The 23,683-nt window shown below is 34.4% G+C and overlaps 2 protein-coding genes across 3 annotated transcripts in view; both read left to right on the top strand.

Moving 5' to 3' along the window:
• The window catches only part of LOC106639710 (U7 snRNA-associated Sm-like protein LSm10), a 153,188-nt gene that overhangs the window by 51,832 nt on the left and 77,673 nt on the right, over positions 1-23,683 (top strand). The window contains exons 2-3 of one of the 2 annotated variants that reach the window (XM_089598001.1): positions 14,680-14,797; positions 17,516-17,795. In XM_089598001.1, coding sequence (XP_089454127.1) covers positions 14,680-14,797; positions 17,516-17,725 — 328 coding nt within the window. In that variant the 3' untranslated portion in view covers positions 17,726-17,795. Of the gene's footprint in view, positions 1-14,679; positions 14,798-17,515; positions 17,796-23,683 lie in introns of those variants that run through there. The other variant, XM_089598002.1, reaches the window with a different exon arrangement.
• Nt5a (5' nucleotidase A) lies at positions 14,890-17,596 on the top strand. Its single transcript, XM_014353461.2, has 2 exons — positions 14,890-16,506; positions 17,516-17,596. The coding sequence occupies exon 1, from the start codon at positions 14,982-14,984 to the stop codon at positions 16,446-16,448; it is 1,467 nt and encodes a 488-aa protein (XP_014208947.2). The 5' UTR covers positions 14,890-14,981; the 3' UTR covers positions 16,449-16,506; positions 17,516-17,596.

Genomic DNA, 23,683 nt, shown 5'->3' with positions numbered 1-23,683 from the left:
CAAGTATTTGTAAAAGAATTGTAGTAAAATCTTTATTTATTTTTTTTTAAATTCCATGTCAAATAGTTGAACCCTACAGTTTTGGTGTTGCCACCCGGATGGTGGGACCTAATTTTGTACATTAAGGTGGTTCATGCACGACTCCCGTGTCAAATGTGCAACTGAATAGATAATTTATGTTGAAGTTGTCAATAACCATAAAGATGTTATTAAATATTCTTCATTAAATTAATTAAAGCACCCATGTTACATTATAGATCACAATATCCAATATGAAAGTTTCCAAAAACTATTCTGTATAATTGCGATTAACCTCAAAAAATTAGCAGCCCACTCTCGCCTATGCTTTTAACATAGTGAATGGCAATGAATGATTGCGTTTAAATCAATATCTTTCGATTTTGTCCTATGAGGTACAATTTTTAACGTACCATTACAAAGAGGACGACTTTTAGTTTATTCCTCTAGTTTTTGGTCATCCTGGCCCAGTTCTATGAAGAGTAATCGCAAAACTTATGGTATCAAAATTGTGTACGTCCATTAGAGTCCGTGTTATACAAGTACTCAACGACGATTTTCAAATGACTTGTACTCGTGATTTTATCCTATGAGCCTATCTGAAATTTTGTAGAAAGGTACAAAAAAGATTCATAAACAACATCTCCAAGTTTTACTTTTGATGGCCCATTTTTCAATTTTCACATGAACCACCTTAACTTATGTTAAATCTTGTGCTTTTAAAAAATAGATAGGAGAAAAATCAACTTTTGAACGTTATTGTGTTTTATTAAGTTTTTTGAGTGCAAAACCAGACTACAAAACCGACAAAAATATTTTTTATCAGTTTTTATTAGACACTTTCAATTGGGCTTGTAATCGCTCTGGGCCAGTGGGCCCACTCTCCCTTAAGTACATAAGAAGGTTATGTAAAGTGCCAAAAACTCAATGTCAATTACTGCGTAGGAAAGCCTTCAAGTTATCTACAGTATTGTATGTATTTTCTACGCGTAGATAACTTACCTTTTCTACACCACGCTTCTACCTGCCCATCCCTGCTCATAGCGAATAGCTGTTATAGTTTTTTCATTTATTTTCATTTATGCAGTCGTAAGGTGGTTACTGTTCGTTCACTATACGGAAATTATGGAATAAAGCAACCCTTTTCCAGTCGTACCGTCGCCAAACGCTTTACAGCTAGAGTAAATAAGTCTGTCTCAGACCGTCTGAGAATACCACAATATTGCCTGCTTGTAGGGGCGTTACATGAATTTTTCCCAAAAAAAAAAAAAAAAAAAAAAAAAAGATTCAAATTATTTGCTTTGAGATACTTGATTGCTTTATACTTACATCTGCAAATCCTTCCTCTTGTTCAACCATGCAACATATCGATATTGTAGATATATTTATACTGCTCCAAATTTGTTTCTTCAAAGTAAAAAAAGTTTCTGGTGTTCTGTACCCGACACTTAAGAAGAAAATGAAAATAAAGCGTACTATAAACTAAGAGTAAACGTGTCAATCTGCATTCCAAAATGACAATGAGTACTGGTTGTTAGTCTGCATGCACAGCAGAAACTGTGCATTATATTTGCAGACGAGAATGAAACTAAATTAGGAACGCAGTCGAATGAAATGTATTCTCAAAAAAGTAGAATTAAAACTGGTAGCTACAATTAAAAATATTAAATGCTTTTCATGAAGTTCTTGCATAGTTCAAGTATAACACTTGAAAAATCTTCATCATGTCAGAAAAGAATAACAGTAATCATTGAGGTTACACGTAGTGTCGTTTTATTTGCTCTATATCGACCGAGGCCATAGCCGCGTAGCGCCGCTCGTTTGCCGCGCATCTTGCCATTTTTTCAGCGTGAAACCTAATACAGCTGGCAAGAGAAACAGTGTTTCGACGAAATGAATGTTGATGAAAGTATGTTTAGCGATGATGATGGTGATGATGACGATGTAAGAAAAAAATTATTTTATAATAAACAAAATATTAAATATTTAATAACATTCTATTTGTATGTAGTGTGATTCACTGATCGTTGACGTTGAAGAAAATGAGCCTCCCAGAACCAATGTTTCCCTAAAACGGAAATGGCGCGCTGTGTGGGCAAGTGTTCCTGCTTTTAAAAATTGGATAATTCTTAACCCAGACATATTGTATCATGTGTTTTGTGAAGTGTGCGAAAAGTTTCTTGGTTCTTGTTTCAATACTTTAAAACATCACACTCTGTCTACAAAGCACAAAAAAATGTGAAAAAAAAGGCTTGGAAGTTGTTTGCGATTTTTCAATACCTACGTTTTCTGATCACGCCTTCAAAGTAGCTACAGCGGAATTGAAATACTTCGCGATGTTTGCCAAATTTAATTTACCATTTAAAATTGCTGCAGAAATGAACGAAGATTTAAAAGATATTGAACCAAATGGAATTTTTAAATATATGAAAGTAGCAAGAACGAAACTTACAGCTTTGGTCACCAATGTTATTGGCCTGGCTGATAAGCAAGACACCGCAAAAGATCTTAGAAAGATGTATTTTTCCATTAATATAGATGAGACAACAAGGCACAGCAAGTACAAATCACTGGCAATTATTACTCGATATCCTAATCGCGAGACTGGAATGATGGAAACAAAAATCTGGCATTTAATGCCCGTCTTTAAAAAAAAAGGAAACCCCAGTGCAGATTCACAATGCCTTTTAGAGTGTATCCAGCAATCGTTTACAGAACACAAAATTGAAATGGATGAAATTCTCGCTGTATGCAGCGACGGATGTTCTACGATGGTTGGGGCGGTAAAGGGATTAAAAGCTCGCTTGGAACAGCTTGTACCAGGAATTTTGCACGTCTCTTGCCCAGCGCATAAGTTGCACTTGTGCGCATAACATGCAGCAAAGCTTCTTCCAGAAGAGATAGTACACCTAGTAACAGATATATACACTATGATTGGAAATAGTCCACACAAAATAAAGGATTTTGATAATTTTCAAGAATACTTTGGTGTACCTGTTCATGCTATACTCCGTTATATACCATTGAGATGGCTTTCGTTGGAAGATTCAGTAAACAGATGTCTTGAGCAGTGGCCAGCAATTATTGAATATGCACGATTTTTATCTACAAAAAAAGATGAACTTGCACAAAAAGTGTACAATTTAATAATGAAAGTTGATACTAAATATTTTTTCTATTTATTACAACACGTTTTAGGTATTATGAATGGCTTAAACCGGTTTGTTCAACGCAGAGACGTTGTTATCACTAAGATGACTGATAAAATTGAAGTGACATACAAGCGCCTTGTATCCACATTTCTAAATCGTAAATACGTGATCCACACACCAGTCTCAGAAATTGATTTATTTAATGAGGAGGAATATCTGCACTACTTAGATTTCCAGCTGGGGGATGGAATTCGACATGAAACTTTGATTCACGGCTGTGAATTAGAATTTTTCTACAAGCGTGCATATAATTTCATGGTTTCGATTTCAATTGAAATGAGAACTCGCTTTGATAATTTTAAAAATGTATTATTTGATGCTTTTTCATGTCTACATCCTAAGAATGCGCTGAGTGAAGATTTCCATCGCAACAAATCCTTCCACTTCGATTTATTTTTAAAATTATTTAGCAAACTAATTGAATCAAAAGAAGTGTTGGAAAAAATACGAATTCAAAGGAATGCATTACCATCCCATCAGTTTCATCCTAATAGCGAAATGGACCAAAAGAGACCAGATGAGTTTTGGAACTGTATGTTTAATTTAAAAAATTGCAATGGTGAATACCCGTACAATGAACTAAGTTTCATTGCTCAAATGGCCTTGTCAGTTCCTCATAGAAATGCTGATCCTGAAAGAATATTCAGTGCTATGAATAACATGTCAACAAAAAATAGGAATTGCTTGAGTGATAAAACTACAGACTCATCTTTGCGAGCAAAATTTTTATGTCCAAAGGGAAAGCGATTTGTTTCTAGCAACCGAATGATGAAACTGTGCCTCCAGAGGAAATACTACAATACAAAGAAAAAACGAAGTTAATTTACATGTGCTTTCCTGTATAATACAAGTAAAAGGTATATAAACAATCTAAAAATTATATAAAAGTAAATTAACAATTCTTATAAGAATCAAAATTATATTGTCAATACAAAACGTTTTAAAATATTTTACACTGAAAAAAATTTAAACAATGAAAAGAAAAATCTGTAATAACAGCACTATTGATAAAATTATCTGTACTTGTACAAATAAACGGTATTTGGAAACATTTAATTGAATAAACACACATGTCAGTACTCGAATTGTAGCTCTTCGTGCTGCACCTGGAGTTACATTTGACGCTGAAATTACTTGCCCAACGAATATCGCCAATGTAGCCCTGGTGAATTTAAATCCACCTAAAATAACGAAGGCTATTTTACTACAAATTTGAAGATATTAACACCAATAACAATAATAATAAAACGGTCTAAGAAATTAGTGGTGCAACAATCTGTTAGAAAGGAACAACTGTCCACCGTCGACTTATGAGTTTCAGTACTTGAACAGAACAATGAGACCCATAATCTCCTTGGGAAGATTGTAAAATCTGAGCTACTTGATGATCAAAGTGATCTCAACAGTATTCCATCATTGTGAACAGCTAGTGCTGGATGCAAACAAGGCAAACCCTCCTGATGATCCTAAACCACCTAAAGGCATGATGTGTCATGTATGTTCATCTGAATAAGCAGTAAATGTAAAAACTATTTTTGGAGTTGATAAACATTTCTTACTCATCTAGAGAAGAAAAAACACAACTCAACTGCAGAGCATAATAAATAAATATTGCAATAAAGTTTAAAAATATACTAGGGTAAATTTTTCTCACTGTAACTTGAGCTCACTTTTCGACAAATTTTGAGCTGCGAAGGAGTTTTTTGTAAACTGGCTGGAACTTAAAACTCGTCATGATGAAATACATGGCGAAGTGCTTATTTTATTCAATTAAATAAACGTGTATTTAAAACTTAAGTTAATATTCTTTGTACATAAATGATGACAACTTCATCAACCTGAATGTTTTCAAACTTATAGTCGTTTGTTTACATCCTCATTTCGTCGATGGTTGAAATATCTGACTTACCTGTAGGTATCCACTATATATTATACGGATGTCGATAAAAGAGATACTATTGGATAATGCAGTAAAATATGATGTACCGATTGTCCTGCACCACATTAAGAAATTTTACATTATTATTTCTATTATTACAATCAGGTGACTTTAAAATTAAACTATTAATGGTCAGAAGAGTATGTAAGCAAATGTTACACCCCTCAAGCAATATTAGGTATTATTAATTTTAATAATCAAGAGACTCTACTTTAGTTATGATTTTTCTGTGATTTACATACCTTAAACATTGCCATAAACAATTATTAGAATATTTTATTCTGTTTATAAAGCAATATAATTAATTTTAACAGCAACTGGAATTCATTGGGTTATTTAATGTATTTGAAGTAGGCGCTGGTATCGTAACCAGTCATTCTTTCACTTATGGCAGCGCTGATAAGTACACTAACACTTACGCGCTAATGATATTGTATGTCTAACACATCCCTGCTATGAGAAAGCGTGGAACAAATAAATGAGCAAAATCGCAGTAAAAACTTGAGTAATAAGAATCAAAGTAAGCCTAGTTCCAAGGTGCACTTCTCATGCTTCGGAGATGGCAAAGCCTTAGTAAGAATGTCTGCCGTCATCTCCTTGGTACTCGATGTTGATCGAATGTTCATGAATAACCTTACAGGTGAAATGATGTCGGATGTCGATGTGCTTAGACCTTCCCTGGAATACGAGGTTAAGAGGGAGTCTGCGAGCCGACTGATAGTCATTCAGTATCATGATGCTTGCTAAGTCTGGTCGCTTGAGCTCCCGCAAGAACTGGATTAGGTAGATTGCTTCCTTGGAAGCCTCAGTCAGGCTTAGGTACTCAGCCTCTATCGATGATAAGGTCACAGTTCTTTGCTTTCTTGAGCACCATGAGATCGCTTCTCCTGACTCCCAGATTTTCGGGAGTTCGCCGCATGCGCAGTGCGCAATCACCCTCTCCATAGAGCAAGCTGGAGCGGGAGAGCCCCCCTACCCAGACCTTTAACTTAAGCCCCGCCTACTTCTCACAACTTAAATATAACATCTTGTCATATAGAAGTACAATCGACGATAGCCGCACGGGCAATGTCTTTTGCCCCAGCCAAACTTGCCAGCTTTCGAATCTCACTGATGATTTTTTTTTATTTTTCCATCTGCACAATTTTTACACGTTAGGTTTTTGTATTAAAAATATATTTTGTTGGTTTGTTGTCTTTTGTACGCTTTTTTTTTTTTAATGTACGTTATACATAAAAGTGTCATGACACGTTTATGTAATTATGTAAGCTTATGTATAACGTTTTAATACTAAGACATTAATTTAAAAAATTCTATGTACAAGACAAGGTAAGTAAGATTACAAAACAAAATATTCGTCACTTATTAAGGAAATCAAAACATTAATATTAAGTGAGTTAAGCGTCGAGAATGATAATTAACGTATTAGTTAGTACTTAAAAATTATCAAACGACACGTCTTGATCATTGTTAATGTAATTCACTATTACATTATTATGGTCGATATGCAACACTGTTTAATACATTAATGTGTCCCGAATTGCATGAACTTTTTTTTGATTGGTGTATCATTAATAACAAAATCGCTACAAGTATTTATTCTTGGAAATACGTCTCGTCGAAAAATATGGATTGCCATAAAAGCTCATGCTGCAATTTCTCAACATTTTTCTATATGTTCCCTAAAAACACTCGACAAAAAATAGTTAAAAAATCCATGCTGATTTCAGGTAGTATAATTAATAAAATCTATGAATTTTTAGTTATTCTTGAATAAATAAACAACTTTTTTTTCGCTCAGAGTATGTTTGTTACAGCACGCTCTCTCTGTAGTTTCTCCGGGCTTGAGACCGGCACATTTACTGTGGCCACATTACGCGCGCGGTAATTTATTTACATTCACGTTCGTAATGAAAAAAAGCCCGGAGAAACTAAAGAGAGAGCGTGCTGTAATAAACATACTTTGAGTGAAAAAAAAGTTGTTTATTTATTCAACAACTCAAAATTCATAGATTTTATTAATTATACTACCTGAAATCAGCATGAATTTTTTTACTATTTTTTGTCGAGTGTTTTTAGGGAACATATAGAAAAATATTGAGAAATTGCAGCATGAGCTTTTATGGCAATCCATATTTTTCGACGAGACGTATTTCCAAGAATAAATACTTGTAGCGATTTTGTTATTAATGATACACCAATCAAAAAAAAGTTCATGCAATTCGGGACACATTAATGTATTAAACAGTGTTGCATATCGACCATAATAATGTAATAGTGAATTACATTAACAATGATCAAGACGTGTCGTTTGATAATTTTTAAGTACTAACTAATACGTTAATTATCATTACTCGACGCTTAACTCACTTAATATTAATGTTTTGATTTTCTTAATAAGTCACGAATATTTTGTTTTATAATCTTACTTACCTTGTCTTGTACATAGTATTTTAAAAAATTATGTCTTGGTATTGAAACGTTATACATGAGCTTACATAATTACATAAACGTGTCATGACACTTTATGTATAACGTACATAAAAAAAGCGTACTTAAGACAACAAACCAACAAAATGTTTTCTTTTAATAAAAAGCTAACGTATAAAAATTGTGCAGATGGAAAAAAAAAAAAAAAAAAATCAGTGAGATTCGAAAGCTGGCAAGTTTGGCTGGGGCAAAAGACTTTGCCTGTGCGGATATCGTGGATTGTAATCTTATTTGACAAAATGTCATATTTAAGTTGTGAAAAGTGGGTGGGGCTTGAGTTAAAGGTCTGGGTAGGGGGGCTCTTCCGCTCCAGCTTGCTCTATGGAGAGAGGGTGATTGCGCTCTGCGCATGCGGCAAACTCCCGAAAATCTGGGAGCCTTGGTTGAAGCGTCCCCAGAGTACGACCTGCAATCAACGATGCATGCACCCCAGTCAGCGTTGGCTAAAGCAGATATCCTTCCTTCTCCTCTTCTGTATACCAGTTTCCCTTCCTTCGTGCCCTTTAAGTAGCGCAGGATGCGTTTGGCTGCTGTCTGTCTGGCGGATTAAATTGACTGAGCATGCTAACGGCACGTGGTATGTCGGGCCTCGTTTCAATAGCGAGGTTCATGAGGGCTCCGATCAACTCTCTGAACGGAAATTTGCGGTCGGCCTCTGTAGACTTCTTGGCGACGAGCTTCTCGCCTAGCGCGATTGGAGTTTTGGCAGGCTTGCAATCTGACATCCCGAACTTGTTTAGGGTGTCGACGATGAAGCTCCGCTAGGACAACTTGGTATGCTCTCGTGATTGTTTAATGTCTATTTCCAAACAGTATTTGGTTCTGCCAAGGTCTTTCAGCTCAAAACGACTAGACAGTCATTGTTTGAGCTCCAATACTCGCTTGGAGTTGTTGGAGGCGACGATGATGTCGTCCACGTCGATGAGCAAATAGGTGGTCCCGTGCTTCCACCGTTGGTGTACACGCAGGGGTCCGAGTCCGTGGGTAATAGCTCAAGCTTCCGAAGTGCCAGATCCAGTTTCTTATGCCATTGACGACCGGCCTGTCGGAGTCCATGAATCGCCTGCTTCAATTTATATACCTTCTTGCTCGAATTGAAGTCTTGGAGCATAGAGGTGGCCCTGCGCGTGAGCTTGGGTTCTTCTCGGTCTTCACGATTTTCTCCAACATCTGAGGTAGAAATCCGAGAGTCCTCATGAATACCGTGGTATCTATCTCTCCGTTCAGGTTTTCTGTTGCGACGTTGAGCTGAGATACGAACAGGTTGCTTTCTTTGGAGAGAGACAATAGCAAACGAAGGGACTCTAGTCTTGCCACCGGGGCAAAAGAATCGGTGAAATCCACTCCAGGAATCTGGGAAAAGCCCTGAGAAACTACCCTGGTCTTCCTACGAACGAGGGATCCATCGGCTTGTTTCGTAGAACGATCCTGCTTTCCACTATCTTGCTGTTGATGGGAGGCTTGACAAGTTCCCAGGTATCGTTGGTGACCAGGCTCTTTGTCTCCTGGTATATAGCTTCGATTCATTTCGTGCTATCTGGCCAACTCACACGAGTCTGAAGTTTTGAACCCTCGCCCAGAGCATTTTATAGAAACTAAAAAAAAAATTAACTGAAAACTTTTATAGTACGATTAAAATAACTTTCAAACAAGTAACAAACGTTAGGAAAATCAGTGAAAAATTAATTCCATTGATTGAGACCTAGAGACCTAGACTAACGTAATATGTAGAAAGCAATGGCCAGATTTCCACAAAGTAACTCTTGACTAAAAAAATTAAGTTTTCCAGCCATTAAAATTAATATTAAATAATTTTAAACTACACTACATAAAAACTATCCACTTCTAAGTTTCAACATTAAAAAAGTACGGCACAGCTAAAAGAGTACGAATTTATTTCTCTCTTAAATGAAAAAATTTTTGTTTAGCCTTAAACTCGTGAAAAACGCTTCTCTATCCATTAGAAAGTGTATTACTCATTAAAAAATTTACTTACACAACTGAACGTATTAATTTAAAATATTTCAAAATTAAAAAAAAGTCTCGAGTAAGTTATAAGTACCGATGTATGGTGTTGCGGAAAATTATGATTTTCGTATTTTTGGCTGTCACTCTAAAACTATAAGCTACTACCCGTCCACTTTTTATCCACGATTTTCCGCAACACCATACGTCGGTACTTACAAGTTACACGAGACTATACCTGAGTTTTTAAATATTTTAAACTAATACGTACATTTGAATTAGGGTTTTTTCTTTAATAGATAATACACATTTTAATTGGTAGTAGTTGTTTGCGTTTTTGAAGAGTTAAAGGCTATTAAAAAAAAATTTTTTTTTAAGGGAGAAGCGAACTGGTGCTCTTTAGCTGTAAAAATTTTTCCTTTAAATAAAATTTAATAAAATTTTCACGTAATGTTATATACTTGAGGAAGTAATTGTGAATATAAATTGGACTGGTAGCAGTTTATAGTTCTAGAGTGACAGCCAAGAATACGAAAATCATAATTTTCCGCAACACCATACGTTGGTACTTACAAGTTACTCAAGACTAATCCTAAGTGTTAAAATATTTTTTATTAATACGTTTAGATGTATTGGTGTATTTTTCACTGAGTGATACACTTTTAAATGCGTAGAAAAGCGTTTTTTAAGAGTAAAAGGCTTAAAAAAAAAAAGTCTCATTTTTTAAAAGAGAAATAAATCCGTACTTTTATAGCTGTTGAATTTCTTCTTTAATACATGATTGAATGAAATTTTAACATGTTGTTGTACACTTAAAAAACTCATTGTGAATAAAAATTGGACTGGTAGCAGCTTACAGTTTTAGAGTTATAGGCAAATTATGCTTATGTACACGCCAACTGTCATCGCACAGTTTGGTTATATTTGGTCATTTGTAAATTATTTTTTTTTTTTTTAATGTTGAAACTTAGAAGTGGATAGTCTTTATGTAGTGTAGTTTAAAGTTATTTAATATTAATTTTAATGGCTGGGAAACTTCATTTTTTTAGTCAAGAGTTACTTTGTGGAAATCTGGCCATTGCTTTCTACATATAACGTTAGTCTAGATCTCTAGGTCTCAATCAATGGAATTAATTTTTCACTGATTTTCCTAACGTTTGTTACTTGTTTCAAAGTTATTTTATTGGAATTATAAATGTTTTTAGTCAATAATTTCTTTTTTTTTAGTTTCTAAAAAATGCTCTTGGCGAGCCCTCGAAACTTTAGACTCGTTTATTCACTGCGTTGTGCAGGGGTATCTTGAAGGTGACCATGGCCGCGTGTCTATCTTTGAGATTGTGCAAGCCACTCTGATCTTCTTTGTGGGGCTTGCCTTGCTGAATGATAGCCTCGAATGCCTGGTATGATGTCGCTCTCGATGTTTTCGGTTGAATTAGTTTCAGAGAGCGCATCTTCAAAGATCCCCTCTTTCTCGGCGTCATTGGAACTCGAGAAGCGCTTGGTCGAAGCAGTCTCATCCCTTGAGAACCCGTGAAACGGCGCAGCGTCGGGGTCGCTCTTGTTCTTCTCGTGACCTATCCTGTCCTAAGATTCGTGGTTGCGAGGTTATAGTAAGATGTCTAAACAGTTGTCGACGTCGTCGAGTTCCTCGAGCGTCGACTCAGAGTTTAAGGTAGAGTCTGGTTGACACTCAAAGTCTGGCGAGGAACATACCTTTCTCTTATTCGAAAGCCAGATGCGGTACGTATGCGCTATCCCAGTTTATCCAACGAAGACGCCTAGGACGCCCTTCGGGTCGAATTTTCTCTTAGTGGGAGTCTTGTCCAGCAGGTAGACCTTGGTGCCAAACGGTTGCAGGTGCACTACGTTTGGCCGCTTTTCTGTCCAGAGCTGGTGTGGTGTCCTGTAGTTGATTCCCTTGGTCATCGATTGCGTATGTAATTCGCTGTTGCAACGGCTTCTGCCCAGAAGCTGCGCGGCAGGCCGGACTCGAGCAATATGCAGTAGGCCATCTCGACAAAGGTTTGGTATTTCCGTTCAGCCACACCGTTCTGTTGCGGGGTGTGGGGAACAGTAGGTCTGTGCACAATTCCACAATCAGTCATAATTTGTTTGAACCTGTTGTTAACGTATTCCCGCCCATTATTGGACTGAATGGCCTTGATCTTTGCGCCAATGAGATTCTCGACCTGGTTTTTGTATTCCATGAACTTGTCGACGACGTCGCTCTTATTTTTCAGGAAGTAAACCTGGCACCATCGACTGTCGTCGATAAAGGTAACGAAGTAGCGAGTGCCTCCCAGGTCTCGAGACCCGCGCCCACACAGAACAATTCTCCGATTCTGTTGGCGACAAGGCGTGTTGATCCGTTAGAGTCCCTAACTTCTGCGCAGCTCTTTTTAAAGACGACTTCGCAGTTATTGTCGACGATCTTGGCGACCGAGATGAGGTTAGATCGCAGGTTGGAGACGTATAGAGCGTCCTTGAAGGTCACTGTCGTAGGGGTTGCCTTTGGTCTTGATGGTGACGTCGCCTTTGGTTTCGATCGTTGATGTGGCATCGCTGGCGAGTCCCAGCCTATCCTTGATCACCTTGGAGTTAGCGAAAGCTTCTTAGTTGTTGTGCAGATGTGACGTGCAACCGCTGTCTATGTACCAAGGGGCTTCCGTATTTTGAGACTGGACGTAAGCCGCAAAGCAAATGTTTGCTTTTTCGGTTCCGACATGGTTTGCTTGAGCCATCTTCTTGCGACAGTCTGCCTCTTTGTGTCCCACTTTCTTGCAGAAGTTGCACTTGTACTTAGGTTTTTTTATTTATTTATTTTTTTTCTATTTTTTTTTTTTTTTAATAAATACCTACTTACGTAGTGTACTTATTTTTAAGCTTTATTGTCGACGAGTACATAATTATATTATTGACAATATTTTAATGATCTATTTTATATAATTAAACAAACATTCGTTAATAAAAATGGTTTTTTATTGAATTTTTATTGATAGTCCTTCTTTAAATATATAATGAGGGTGTTATTTATGTGACTAAGAATGCTATTTATGCACACATTATTACCGTATATCCTAAATGCAAGGATAATTGCATCACCTTCGATGCATCGCAGTAGGTTATTTAATATATCGTTTCCTAAAAAGTTTATGTACGTTTTTATATTATCTGCCAGAGAAATATCACTTCATACATGGGTACCCAAGTACCCACTGACCACTGTTTTTTTTTGGTTCTCTAAAATGCATGAAATGTTGTTTGCGTTAATAACTTAATGATTTCATACCGTAGAAAAATTGATAACTCCATATTTCTAGGTGTCGTAAGAACTGCATATTTTCGAGTGAGATACGAGCTCGTAATGCTAATCCAGCCCCTTTTTTGAATTTACAACTAAAAAAATAGTTTTTGATGATCAGAATTCTATTTTATTTTAAGCAGAAAACACTTCTTGATTATTTGGAACAATTTTCAGATCGATATCTCCATACACGATATTGTAATTGACACACAAATACCACTTTCGTTAGAATGACCCATATGTACAAAGGGATGTTTAGTAATACATTATTTGCTGTGCATGAGCACAAGTATCAAATATTTATATCAATTATTTTCTTAACAGCTGACAAATATTGCTTGTTAAATATTTTTCATCATTGAAATCTTACAGTACGAGGAATCCATTTATTGTACTCTGAGTTCTAAAAATGACATATTATCAAATATTCATGCCCAATATACTCAAGTGCAAATGATTTTATTTGATGAGTTGGTAATAATTGTTTTTAAAAAATAGTAAAAAATAAAAAAATGTAATAATAGTTTTTAAAGTCTGGATTTGTGACAAGTAATAAACTTATAATTTACAATTTTCTATCATAAGTTAGTATTGAAACTTTTTAATCCTTATTATGAGTTTTTTTTTGTTCGCGAGATCAAATGATTCAACCATGCATATAATGATTATTAGCATTAACTATTTTTTATAATTTTTTTCATCTGATATGAAATATAAAACAAAGAAAAACAAACTATCATTAACAATTTTTAATAGCTATGAGTTTTTGATACATCTTAAAAGTCAGGTATTAGATAGTGATAATTAACCATAAACGTTCTTTCTAGTTACTATTTTTTTCGATGTTTCTATAATGACATTTATGACGGAAAAGAAGAAAAAAAAAAAAATAATAACAAGTAATATTAACTGATAATAACACTTATTATACTTTACTATAGTCTCAAATCTGGACTTTATAAAATATTATTGTTAATTATTTTTTTTTTTTCGTTACTTAATTACAAAAAAAAATTTCGCTTAGATAGGACTTAGGTTTCACATTTGAGAATACATAGCTTTATATTTCATATTAAAAAGGTGTCAGCCTTATTTTTGGTGATCCCGTACTAAAAACGTTAATGCTGAAATCAGTCGTAAATTACATAATTGATTCTGCGTTAATTTAATGTTGAATCTATGTTTATTGAGCATTGATTTAACTTGATATAAGTAGTTGACTTTAAAATAATGCTTTTTTCATGTTAGCATTGCAGTTGAAATTCAAATAAACTCTTTTAAAGTCTATTACGTCAATAATGTCAAGTTGATAGTAAATCAAGGTTGTTTTTTAATTCTAAATCAGCATTGGTTCAACATGGAATCATTATAGAATTCAACACTAATTTTATCGACGATTTAACATTGATATTTTTTAATGGGGGAAAAATTCTGTCTGTCACATCTATTAGGGAGTTATACTTGAATTGTAACGGTTAAAAGAAAAAATAATGTTAGATGCATCCTAACACTTAGTAGTTTTTTTTCTCAAAATCATTTATCATTGTGTTAAGAATTCTTTTGAACCTACTTCGAACAAAAACCTATATTGCACTTTTTAATAAAAATTGTCATACCCCTTGCCAATAGTAATAATTGTATTGATTAGACCACATAATTTATAGTTCTAAATACAAAACAGTATTCACCTTCGTATATAGTTTATGCAAAGCGCATGTATTTTTAAACTCTGACCTACATCTTTATTTCAGGTTTATGAATATTAATATGAAAGACTGTCTGTTCACGGATCCAAGAGGTGACAGCTACAAGTACGAGATATTTTTTGTACAAGCTCGAAACATTCGATATGTGCATGTACCTGCTCACGTGAGTATCTTTACGTAAAGTTTGAGCCAATTCATGTTAGCTCTTGTATGTTGTGCATGGTATAATGGATTAACTGTGATAGATACAATAGTTGTGAAGTTTTGAAGAAGCTATTTTTTCTGACAACCTCATATCTCTTCGAACAAAATAGTCCTTGTCTATCACTCAAAGATTGTAGATTATAATGCTTAAATGTTTTTCATCATACAAAATTTACGGAAGGCTCTTTAATAAGGTTCAACTATGCAACACAGAGCTTACATTTTTTCAACAACCTAATTTATTGGATAGTGTTTATTTTTATCAGACTTCTTACCAGCAGTCAAATATTCATAAAACCATGAGTACCTTCAAAATCAGTGACTATGACTGCATTGGATTTGATTTAGACAGTACTGTTCTTCGTTACAACATTTCAAATCTTGTTCAACTTGAATATGATGTGATCACGAAGTTTCTAGTCGATAAAAAAGGCTACAATGCAAAACACTTGACAGAACCTTTATCTCAAAAAGATTTTGATTTTCTGCAAAAAGGATTGTTTCTTGATTTTGAAAAAGGCAATGTTGTAAAACTCAGTCCTAATGGTAACGTGTACCTTGCCAGTCATGGAACAAATATTTTAAGTGATAATGATATTGAAAAATACTATCCTAATCGAGAATGGAAAATAGGTAAGATGTTCACTGAAAATCCATTATTAACATGGAATGGTCCACTGTCATTGAAAATTAGGACCGTGATGGACTACTTTGACATGATATCATCTCTTGTGTTCGCTAGGGTCGTTAATTCATTGGACACAGTAAATGGCAAGACCCTCCAAACGTACAATATTTGGCCAGATATTCTAGAAGCCTTATCTGACATGTACTCTAGAGAACAGCTCCCGAGAAATGCTGGATGGTTTTACTCTGAACTGAAAAAAAATCCAGCTAAATATATTCACAAATGTCATACAGAGATACTTGCTTGGATTCAAAAGATCAAACAAAAAAAAACAACGTATCTCATTACGGGTTCTAACTCTGACTTTGCAGAGTTTACTACTGGTTATGCTTTTGGTAAATGCTGGAAATCTCTTTTTGACATAATTGTGTGTTATGCCAAAAAACCAGCATTTTTCATGGAAAAAAGACCATTTTACTCTGTAAAAAATTATTACGAAGATCGAATTATAACTAGCAAGGAACTTGAGAGAGGAAAAATTTACAACCAAGGAAACTGGAAAGAGTTATACGAATTCTTCACACGTATAACTGATCTGAGCAATCCCAAGTGTCTTTACATTGGTGATAATTTATTACAAGATATATTTGCTCCAACAAATCATGCAAATTGCGACACAATAGTTATTTCTGAAGAACAATTGGCTGAAAAAATGCTTCACCACAGTCATACTCACAGTGATGAGCATGTACTAAACTCAAAAATATGGGGTTCTTTCTTTACTTTAAAAGATTCAACAGGTTATACAGATTCTTTCTGGAGTCATATAATAAAAAAAAATTCAAAATTATGCATTCCACAACTTGACGTGATAACAAATGTGCCATTAGACAAGCCCTTAAGCTGTTTTGTTAAAGAAGATAACGATAAGGAGCTAAAAGGATACCACCCTGCAAAACCTATCACACTGTCTTATCTTTAACGTATTTAAGAGAAGCAAGTGACGATACTAGAAGTTAACAAATTAATTTTATTCGTTGGTAATCAATTTTTCTTAAGTGTTACAAGATTTTAATAAACTAATTTTATTAGTAGTAATAGAAATGATCAGGAATTCCTTAGCAGAATTAATTTTAATTGATAAATTGGTAATTATTTTCTTACCATGGGCCCAAAGTGCAGCTGCCGCTTTTCGCCCTTGTAATCACTTTGGGCCCTTACTGGGCGCAAAGTGTGCCCACGGGCGCAAAATTGAACTTTGCGTTCATGGTAAGAAAAACATTATACGCGATTCGGACACTAACATACAACAATCGCTTCGGGTGTTCATATATAAAATTTATGCCCTAGTGACGTAATGTACCATTATTTTTAAAAATTAGTTAAAAATAAAAAAAAAGTAATTACAGTTTTTAATGTCTAGATTTGTGACAAGTTATAAGACTTACTATTCATAATTGTCTATCACAAGTTAGTATTAAAACTTTTTTTTCTCGCGAGATCAAACGATTCAACCATGCATATAAAGATTATTGCCAATTATTATCTTTAATAATTTTTTTCATCTAATACAAAATAAAAAACAACAAAAATGATATATTACTAACAATTATTGGTAGCTATTAGTTTTTAATAGATCCAAGAAGTCCAGTGTTAGGTAATGATGATTAACCATAAAAGTTTTTCTAGTTACCACTTTTTTTCGGTGTTTCTATGACATTTATGAATTAAAAAAAAATAATAATAATAATAATGACTAATAATAACACTTATTAAACTTTATTATAATCTCAAATCTGGACTTTATAAAATATTGTTATAAGTTATTCTTTTTTTCCGGTACTTAATCACAAAAAAAATTCTCCATGGGTTACGAGAAAAATTGACAATTATGTTAAGTAAAAAGCAAAATAAATATAAAATTTGCATTACAATTTTTTTTTTCATTCGCTCCTTTAAACTACTTAATATCATATTAAAATAAATGTTCATAATTTATTTGTAACATAATTTGCTGTGACACTAAATTTGAATTTTTCTTTATTTAAGATTCACATTGTATCTTCTATTAAGGAACAGTTGGGAAAATTAGCTCCACCAATTCAATATGTCAAGAAACGTACATTTAAGTCCATACGAGCTGATGCTAAACAAAAAGAAGGAATGGCTGCAGTAAATGTGTTTTTGAAGCTCAATCGGGGACAAAGGCATAACGTCTTAGATGGTCCGAAATCTAATAATAGTCTAAGCCAAAAGTAAAAGAGAAGGAATATTGATAATTTGTAAAATTAAATTTGATGATAACTATTAATAAATTTGTCAGAGTTAATGTTGTTTTCTTTTAACACTGAACTATCTGATACTTGGACATAGAAGTAAAAGATATTTAAATTATTAAGTTGATCGTATTAGAGCAATTTTTTGAGGACTATTGTATTCTTTTCTTCATTCATTTCCAATGATAATTCAAGACGTAAGTAAATAATCTACATTAATTCTCCTTCTTACTTAGAAATATTTCGTCGATTCAAAAAAGTTTGGAAGCCCATAAGTACTACATCCAAATGCGAGCAAGAAAAAACGTGCTATCGAGCAAGTTAGTCCGTTGGCCATGGGACGTTAAAATGAAAATTTGTATGGTACTCATACGCAAAGTAATGAAATTAAGCAATTCCATTTGAAGACATAAGAGACGGTTTATCTGTTGATTGACTACAACTTTCAGTATCGTAACTCGCTCGATTGCTCATTTCATAATACAAAAAAAAAATGTTGAAAGTTTTATTACAATATTATTTGCTCGCTTAAGAAAGTAGGCTTTCATAAAAAAAATTCCTTGCCTACAAAAATCGGGTGAGATTTCACTTGAGATCTCAAGTGATTATCTCATGCCAAAAACTCACCAGAAATTTCATAAGAAGTGTCCTTATTAAAAAAAAGAATTAATTAATTATCCAGTATTCAAAGCTGTCGAAGTGTGTTACGTCAATTAAAAAAAAAAACGAGTTTCTTTAATGCTCAAGTAGATATCTCAAAGTGCTTTCTTAGATAAGGTCTCACCTAAAAACTTTGAAAATTTACTTCATTTTAAAAATTGACATAAAACACTTTGAAAGATGTGTTTTTCGATGTACCTGTTACGTCGGCGTAACGTGTAGGGTTTGAGCTAAGCTTTCGCTTATTGCTCAGAATTCCCTTCACTTAAGTCTCCTGTTCGGGCGGTAATATAAACGAGAATAGACCGCCATGCGAGGTGGTAAGGTACGTGAGGGAGGTGCAGTCAAACGCCAGACACTCTCGCGAGACGGTGCCAAGGTGCCGTGAGCAGATCAACTCGCTTGCTCCTTCGAACAAAGACAAGCAGCCCGAGAGGTTTAGGAAAGCTGCTCGTGAGGATCGGTGTGAGGGTAGAAATTAAAACGATAGGTTTGTGTTAAAATTTTGCTTACTGTTTTTCTTTATTGATTGCAAATACTTGAGGCAACCCGAATCGACCGATAATTTGACGGTGGGAAACTAGGATGATTTGGAAGAGTGCCACCAATTGAGAGCAGCAGTATATAGAACTTGACCACGATGAGTCAAGCAGAGGACCTCGACCAAAGAAGAGTCGAGATGGTAGGACTGAATGATTGAGACTGGTTAGTGTAGGAGGTTTCGGGCCTTTTATACGGTTTCGCATGGGTCAATTCGGGGGTGCCGTTCTCGTGTATACATAGTTGGGGTATTGGGAAGAGGCCCTGAGTGCGAATCGGGAAAGCGATCATCGAATGGGAAAGCTTGTTTTCTAGGTCACGCCCTTGTACAATTCGGGGCCGCCACTCAAGTTCGAGAACGTGATGGTTTGCAAGTTTAGAAAATCCTCTTCTCAGTCCGACACACTAGAGAGAGGGGAGACAATATTCCTCCTTTTTCCGTCTCTCCTCACATCTGGCATTTCTTATAACTAATGTTATTACTAAAGTACCTTTAACATATCGTCGATGATATAAATTTATGTTTCATTATATTTTGGATGGAGTGTTCCTTACGTTTAAATTATTGTTTTTAATTTTTTACTAATTTCTGGTACTTAGGCTTAGTCGTCTTCTAAATCTGCAAGTTTTTTTCGGAGTCTAACAATCATCTGTCGAGCTTTAAGTAAAGTAAATTTTGATTTGATCTTTGAAGAAGTTGTATCAAGCACTTCAAAATCTGTCGTTGGTACATTACAAACATTAGAAACAATGTTGATGCAACTATTAAATTTTTTAGTCTCATTTTCTTGACTGTCTCTCTTATAACTCAAGTATTTTTCATTACTATCAACATCTTCAATATCAAAAAATACTTTTTTACCGGATGAATACGTTACATCGCTTAGTATTTTTCTAAGAATCAGAATTTCTTCTACTACGTCATTCACGCCCGAAGTTTATTCACTATTTACAGATAAACTTCGTTCGATACGAGAATCAACCGATGCTTCTTCGATTGGATCAGTTTAAACGCCTTGACATTCATTTAGCGATTGTGATGGCCCATCAGCATTAACTGACGATACATCGGCATTACTGAACGATGCTGAAGACGCATTGTCAACTAAAGCCGTCGTTTCTATAGGTACTCTATTTTTTATTTTAGATCGCTGCTGTGTGTGCTACGTGATATTTTCGCACATAATTTTCATACACAGCTTTTGCTTCAGGAGCCTGCCAATGAATAAGAGTACTGTTCTGTTTTAAACCCTTTATTTTACTGGTATTGTCTTTCACTCAATCAGCATCATTAAAATGTCTAGTCACAAATTTCCGCAGATTGCTTGGAAGACGGTGCCCAGTATTTAATTGTAGTGTTACCTGCCATAAAAAAATGTGTTTCTGGCTGGTACAATTAGTTTTTATATTAAAAAGCGTTCTCGATTGATTAAACAACGTCTATCATTTATTTAAGTAACCGCAAAAAATGTTAAAATATCTTAATATTTCAAGTATCCTTTATTATGAACAGAAGAATGCTATACTTGGAATTTTTTTAGATTATGTATCTACCCTATCCATGCCGTTTTTACGCATGAGTCTGCATCTCAAAACTTGTTGTATGCTATGAGAATTGTTACCTTCAACTAACAAAAGAATTTTCCTTAAAAAGATATTCACTATTTGTAAAGAAATACAATTTATTCATTAAAAAAGGTTTATGGTCCTTTATAAAGAATTAACCTGTCAAAATTATTGAAAAAACTTCAAGTGCGGCTCCTTTTTGTAGTCATTACATCTATTACCGAATTTGTTAAAAGCGTATCGCATATAAATAATTTTTACCCTCAAAACGAAAGTAACAACATTGTAGGGCAGCAACAATTGCTGATAATTTTACAAAAAATTAACGCATTAGCATGAGGTTTAAATTTGCTACTTGGCACTTGAAAAAATAAATAAATAAATAAATAAATAAATATAGTTATTTCGACGAAACCAAAGTGTAAGATCAAGAAATTGCCAGAAAAATACCGTGAAATTAAAAATGTGTTAAATACCGTGAAAAACTATTATAAATTTCTGAGGTTAATAAAATATTTCCGAAGATACAGTCAATTTTGTAACCACAATCCATAAGAGTAGATGTTAAATTGGTGAATTTTGAGTAACGATTTGCGAAAAAATTAAGTCGTTGGCCCTAGTATTTTTTTATCGCAAATGAATTTGGCACACTTTGTTTACATCATTCCAGAATTTTAGAGTTTTGATTAAGCCGATAAAAATCGCCTAAGCCATTTTAAAATTGTGAAAAAATAAGGATTTTTCTAAGTTTTAAAATTTTAGCTCTGTAAATAAAGCTACAGAGAAGCTAAAGTTTTTTTGAATGGAAAACAGCATTTTCAAACATCTTATTATCGGTTGCTAAAAATTAAACAATTCAGATTAATCATCCTTGCTTTTTTATATTTTTAAGGTCATAGAGCTTAAAAATAAAGGTTGCACTGGTGGGTCTCGATCGGCCACGAGCACTTACGTCTAAACTTGAATATTCAGACTGCCTTAAAAATTAGTTTTTTGAGCCTGTTACGTTCAACAATCCGCTATAACTTTGCAAGGCTTTGAATTATCGTGATTCATTTAATATGCATAACAGTATTCATTTTTTTTTTTTTTTTTTTCGTGACAGCTCCTAATGCTTGTATTTCACGAAAGCGTACGTGATTTAAAATAACAAAGTCGTAAAAAGTGTTACAGTAAAGATCAAGTACGGCTTAAGTACTATTAACATATTCTGATTATGAACTACATGGTAAATATAGTAAAAAAGTTAAAAATCCGTTGTAAGTAATCGTCTATTCCGCCCTTAAAATACGCAAATTTTTGTAGAATGATCCACATACATAACAACTAATTACGTACAGAAACATACACACGAAAACACATGAATTTGCCGAGAGACCATATCACCAAACTACTTTATCTTAATTTACATAATCACGCATTTGCACCTATACCTAAGTAAATACCTGAATTCGTAATCCGAACGGATTTTCGCTTTTCATCTGCAGGAAATTGACACAACGTATGTCCATTGTGAGAGCCGTTGTAGCAGTGAAGATTTTGGCACCTTGCATAATTGCTGTTGTTATCCATTTTTTTTTGTACTCGCTTTAACTATAACAATAAGTACATACAACGGCAGAAAAATGCTACATAGTCGAAAAACACAGCAAGAAAACGTAAGGTATAATGGACGCATGCATTGTAAAAAAAAAAAAGAAAAAATGAATCGCAGGAAGTAATTGTAATTAATACTCCCCCTGTTAAGATGAATCTCCTACGATAAAATATAAATATTCCTGAGGTGATCGTTGCCAAAAACTGCCCAACACTGAATACTTATTACTAAAAATTAATGTCATTATAATATTCGATTAGTGCTAGAATCAAAAGAACAGCGCTGTGGGTAGTAACACAATAATGTGTGTATATATATATATATATATATATATATATATATATATGGAGCGCATGATGGCTCAGTCGGTTAGGTCGTGGATCGGCACGCAGAAGACCGTGGTTCGATGCCCGGCCAGTGCGACTCTTTCGGGCAAGTACCTCTCTGAATTTTCACATGTGCTTTTCCACCACGCAATGCTCCTCAAGAAGGGATATTCGAACCGTGCAACAGTTTGAAAGAGCGCCTCCACTGGTGATAGCCAGAGTCACTGGACCGGAAATAATACACGGAAGTAAGTGCCAATTTCTCTTTATTAATTTAATCTTACAAATCTATGCAGTTATAAGACGTTTATACAAGTAATAATAAATTTTCCATTCTCTAATTTAGTGTTTTTTTCCATACGCTTTGAAGTTATACATTTTTTGTTATATTTGTTTTTCAAAAAAATGGATAAGGTCATCCCAGACAATGAAAAATTTATTGATACTTGCATAAACGTCTTCTTACACGATAATTATGTGAGATTAAATTATAAATGAGAAGTTGTCAATTCCATACACTATCTCCGGTCCTGTGACTCCGACTGTTGCCAGTGGTGAAGCTCTTTCAAACTGTTGCACGGTCTAAATAGGCGATCTTCTCCCAACAGTATTACCTAATTTCACACTACTTCCCTCCCAGTAATGGAAAGCCTTCCGTCCTTCTTCCCTTCCATCTCCCAAGTGCTACGTGCCCTGAGTAGTCTGAGTAGTGCCCTTTATAGGCGCCATATGTAAATAACTATAATATGAAAAAACATTTATGTATATATGGATGGGTGTATACTGTTTGATCATGCGCCCATCATTGCACGCGCCAAACAGATATGAAATGTCTTATATGCAGTTTTAAAACTCGACAAGGAATGTCTCATAATGCTAATTTATTTTCTACACACTTCAATTATATACAGGATGGAAAAAGTGTTCGATAGTGCAATATAATTATCACTTAACAAATTCTGATGTACTATTTAGCACATGTATTAGGTCATACATTATTTTTTTATGACTGATTTAATTTAGCTAAAATAAACGAGCACGTTTTAAAACGTGCGATATACCTTTCCTAAACGGTGAACCTCCAGTTTAAGTGATAGTACAAAAATGATTTTTTTCTTTCAAGTTGTACATGTAGCTGCAAGTTTTTACAAGGAAATTAAAAGGTACCATGCGCAACAAATAGACGCGTTGTGTGAGTTTGTGTAAATCTCAAGAGGTCGTGTTTTTTTTTTATGAAGTGTAAGAAATGTTT

This window comes from Copidosoma floridanum, unplaced genomic scaffold (assembly GCF_036245765.1).
Source record: "Copidosoma floridanum isolate Cflo_tuat_1 unplaced genomic scaffold, Cflo_Japanese_pri ptg000004l, whole genome shotgun sequence".
Classification (NCBI taxonomy): Eukaryota; Metazoa; Arthropoda; class Insecta; order Hymenoptera; family Encyrtidae; genus Copidosoma; species Copidosoma floridanum.
Note: the sequence above shows the minus strand (reverse complement) of the source record. Positions and strands in the feature narration are given on the sequence as shown.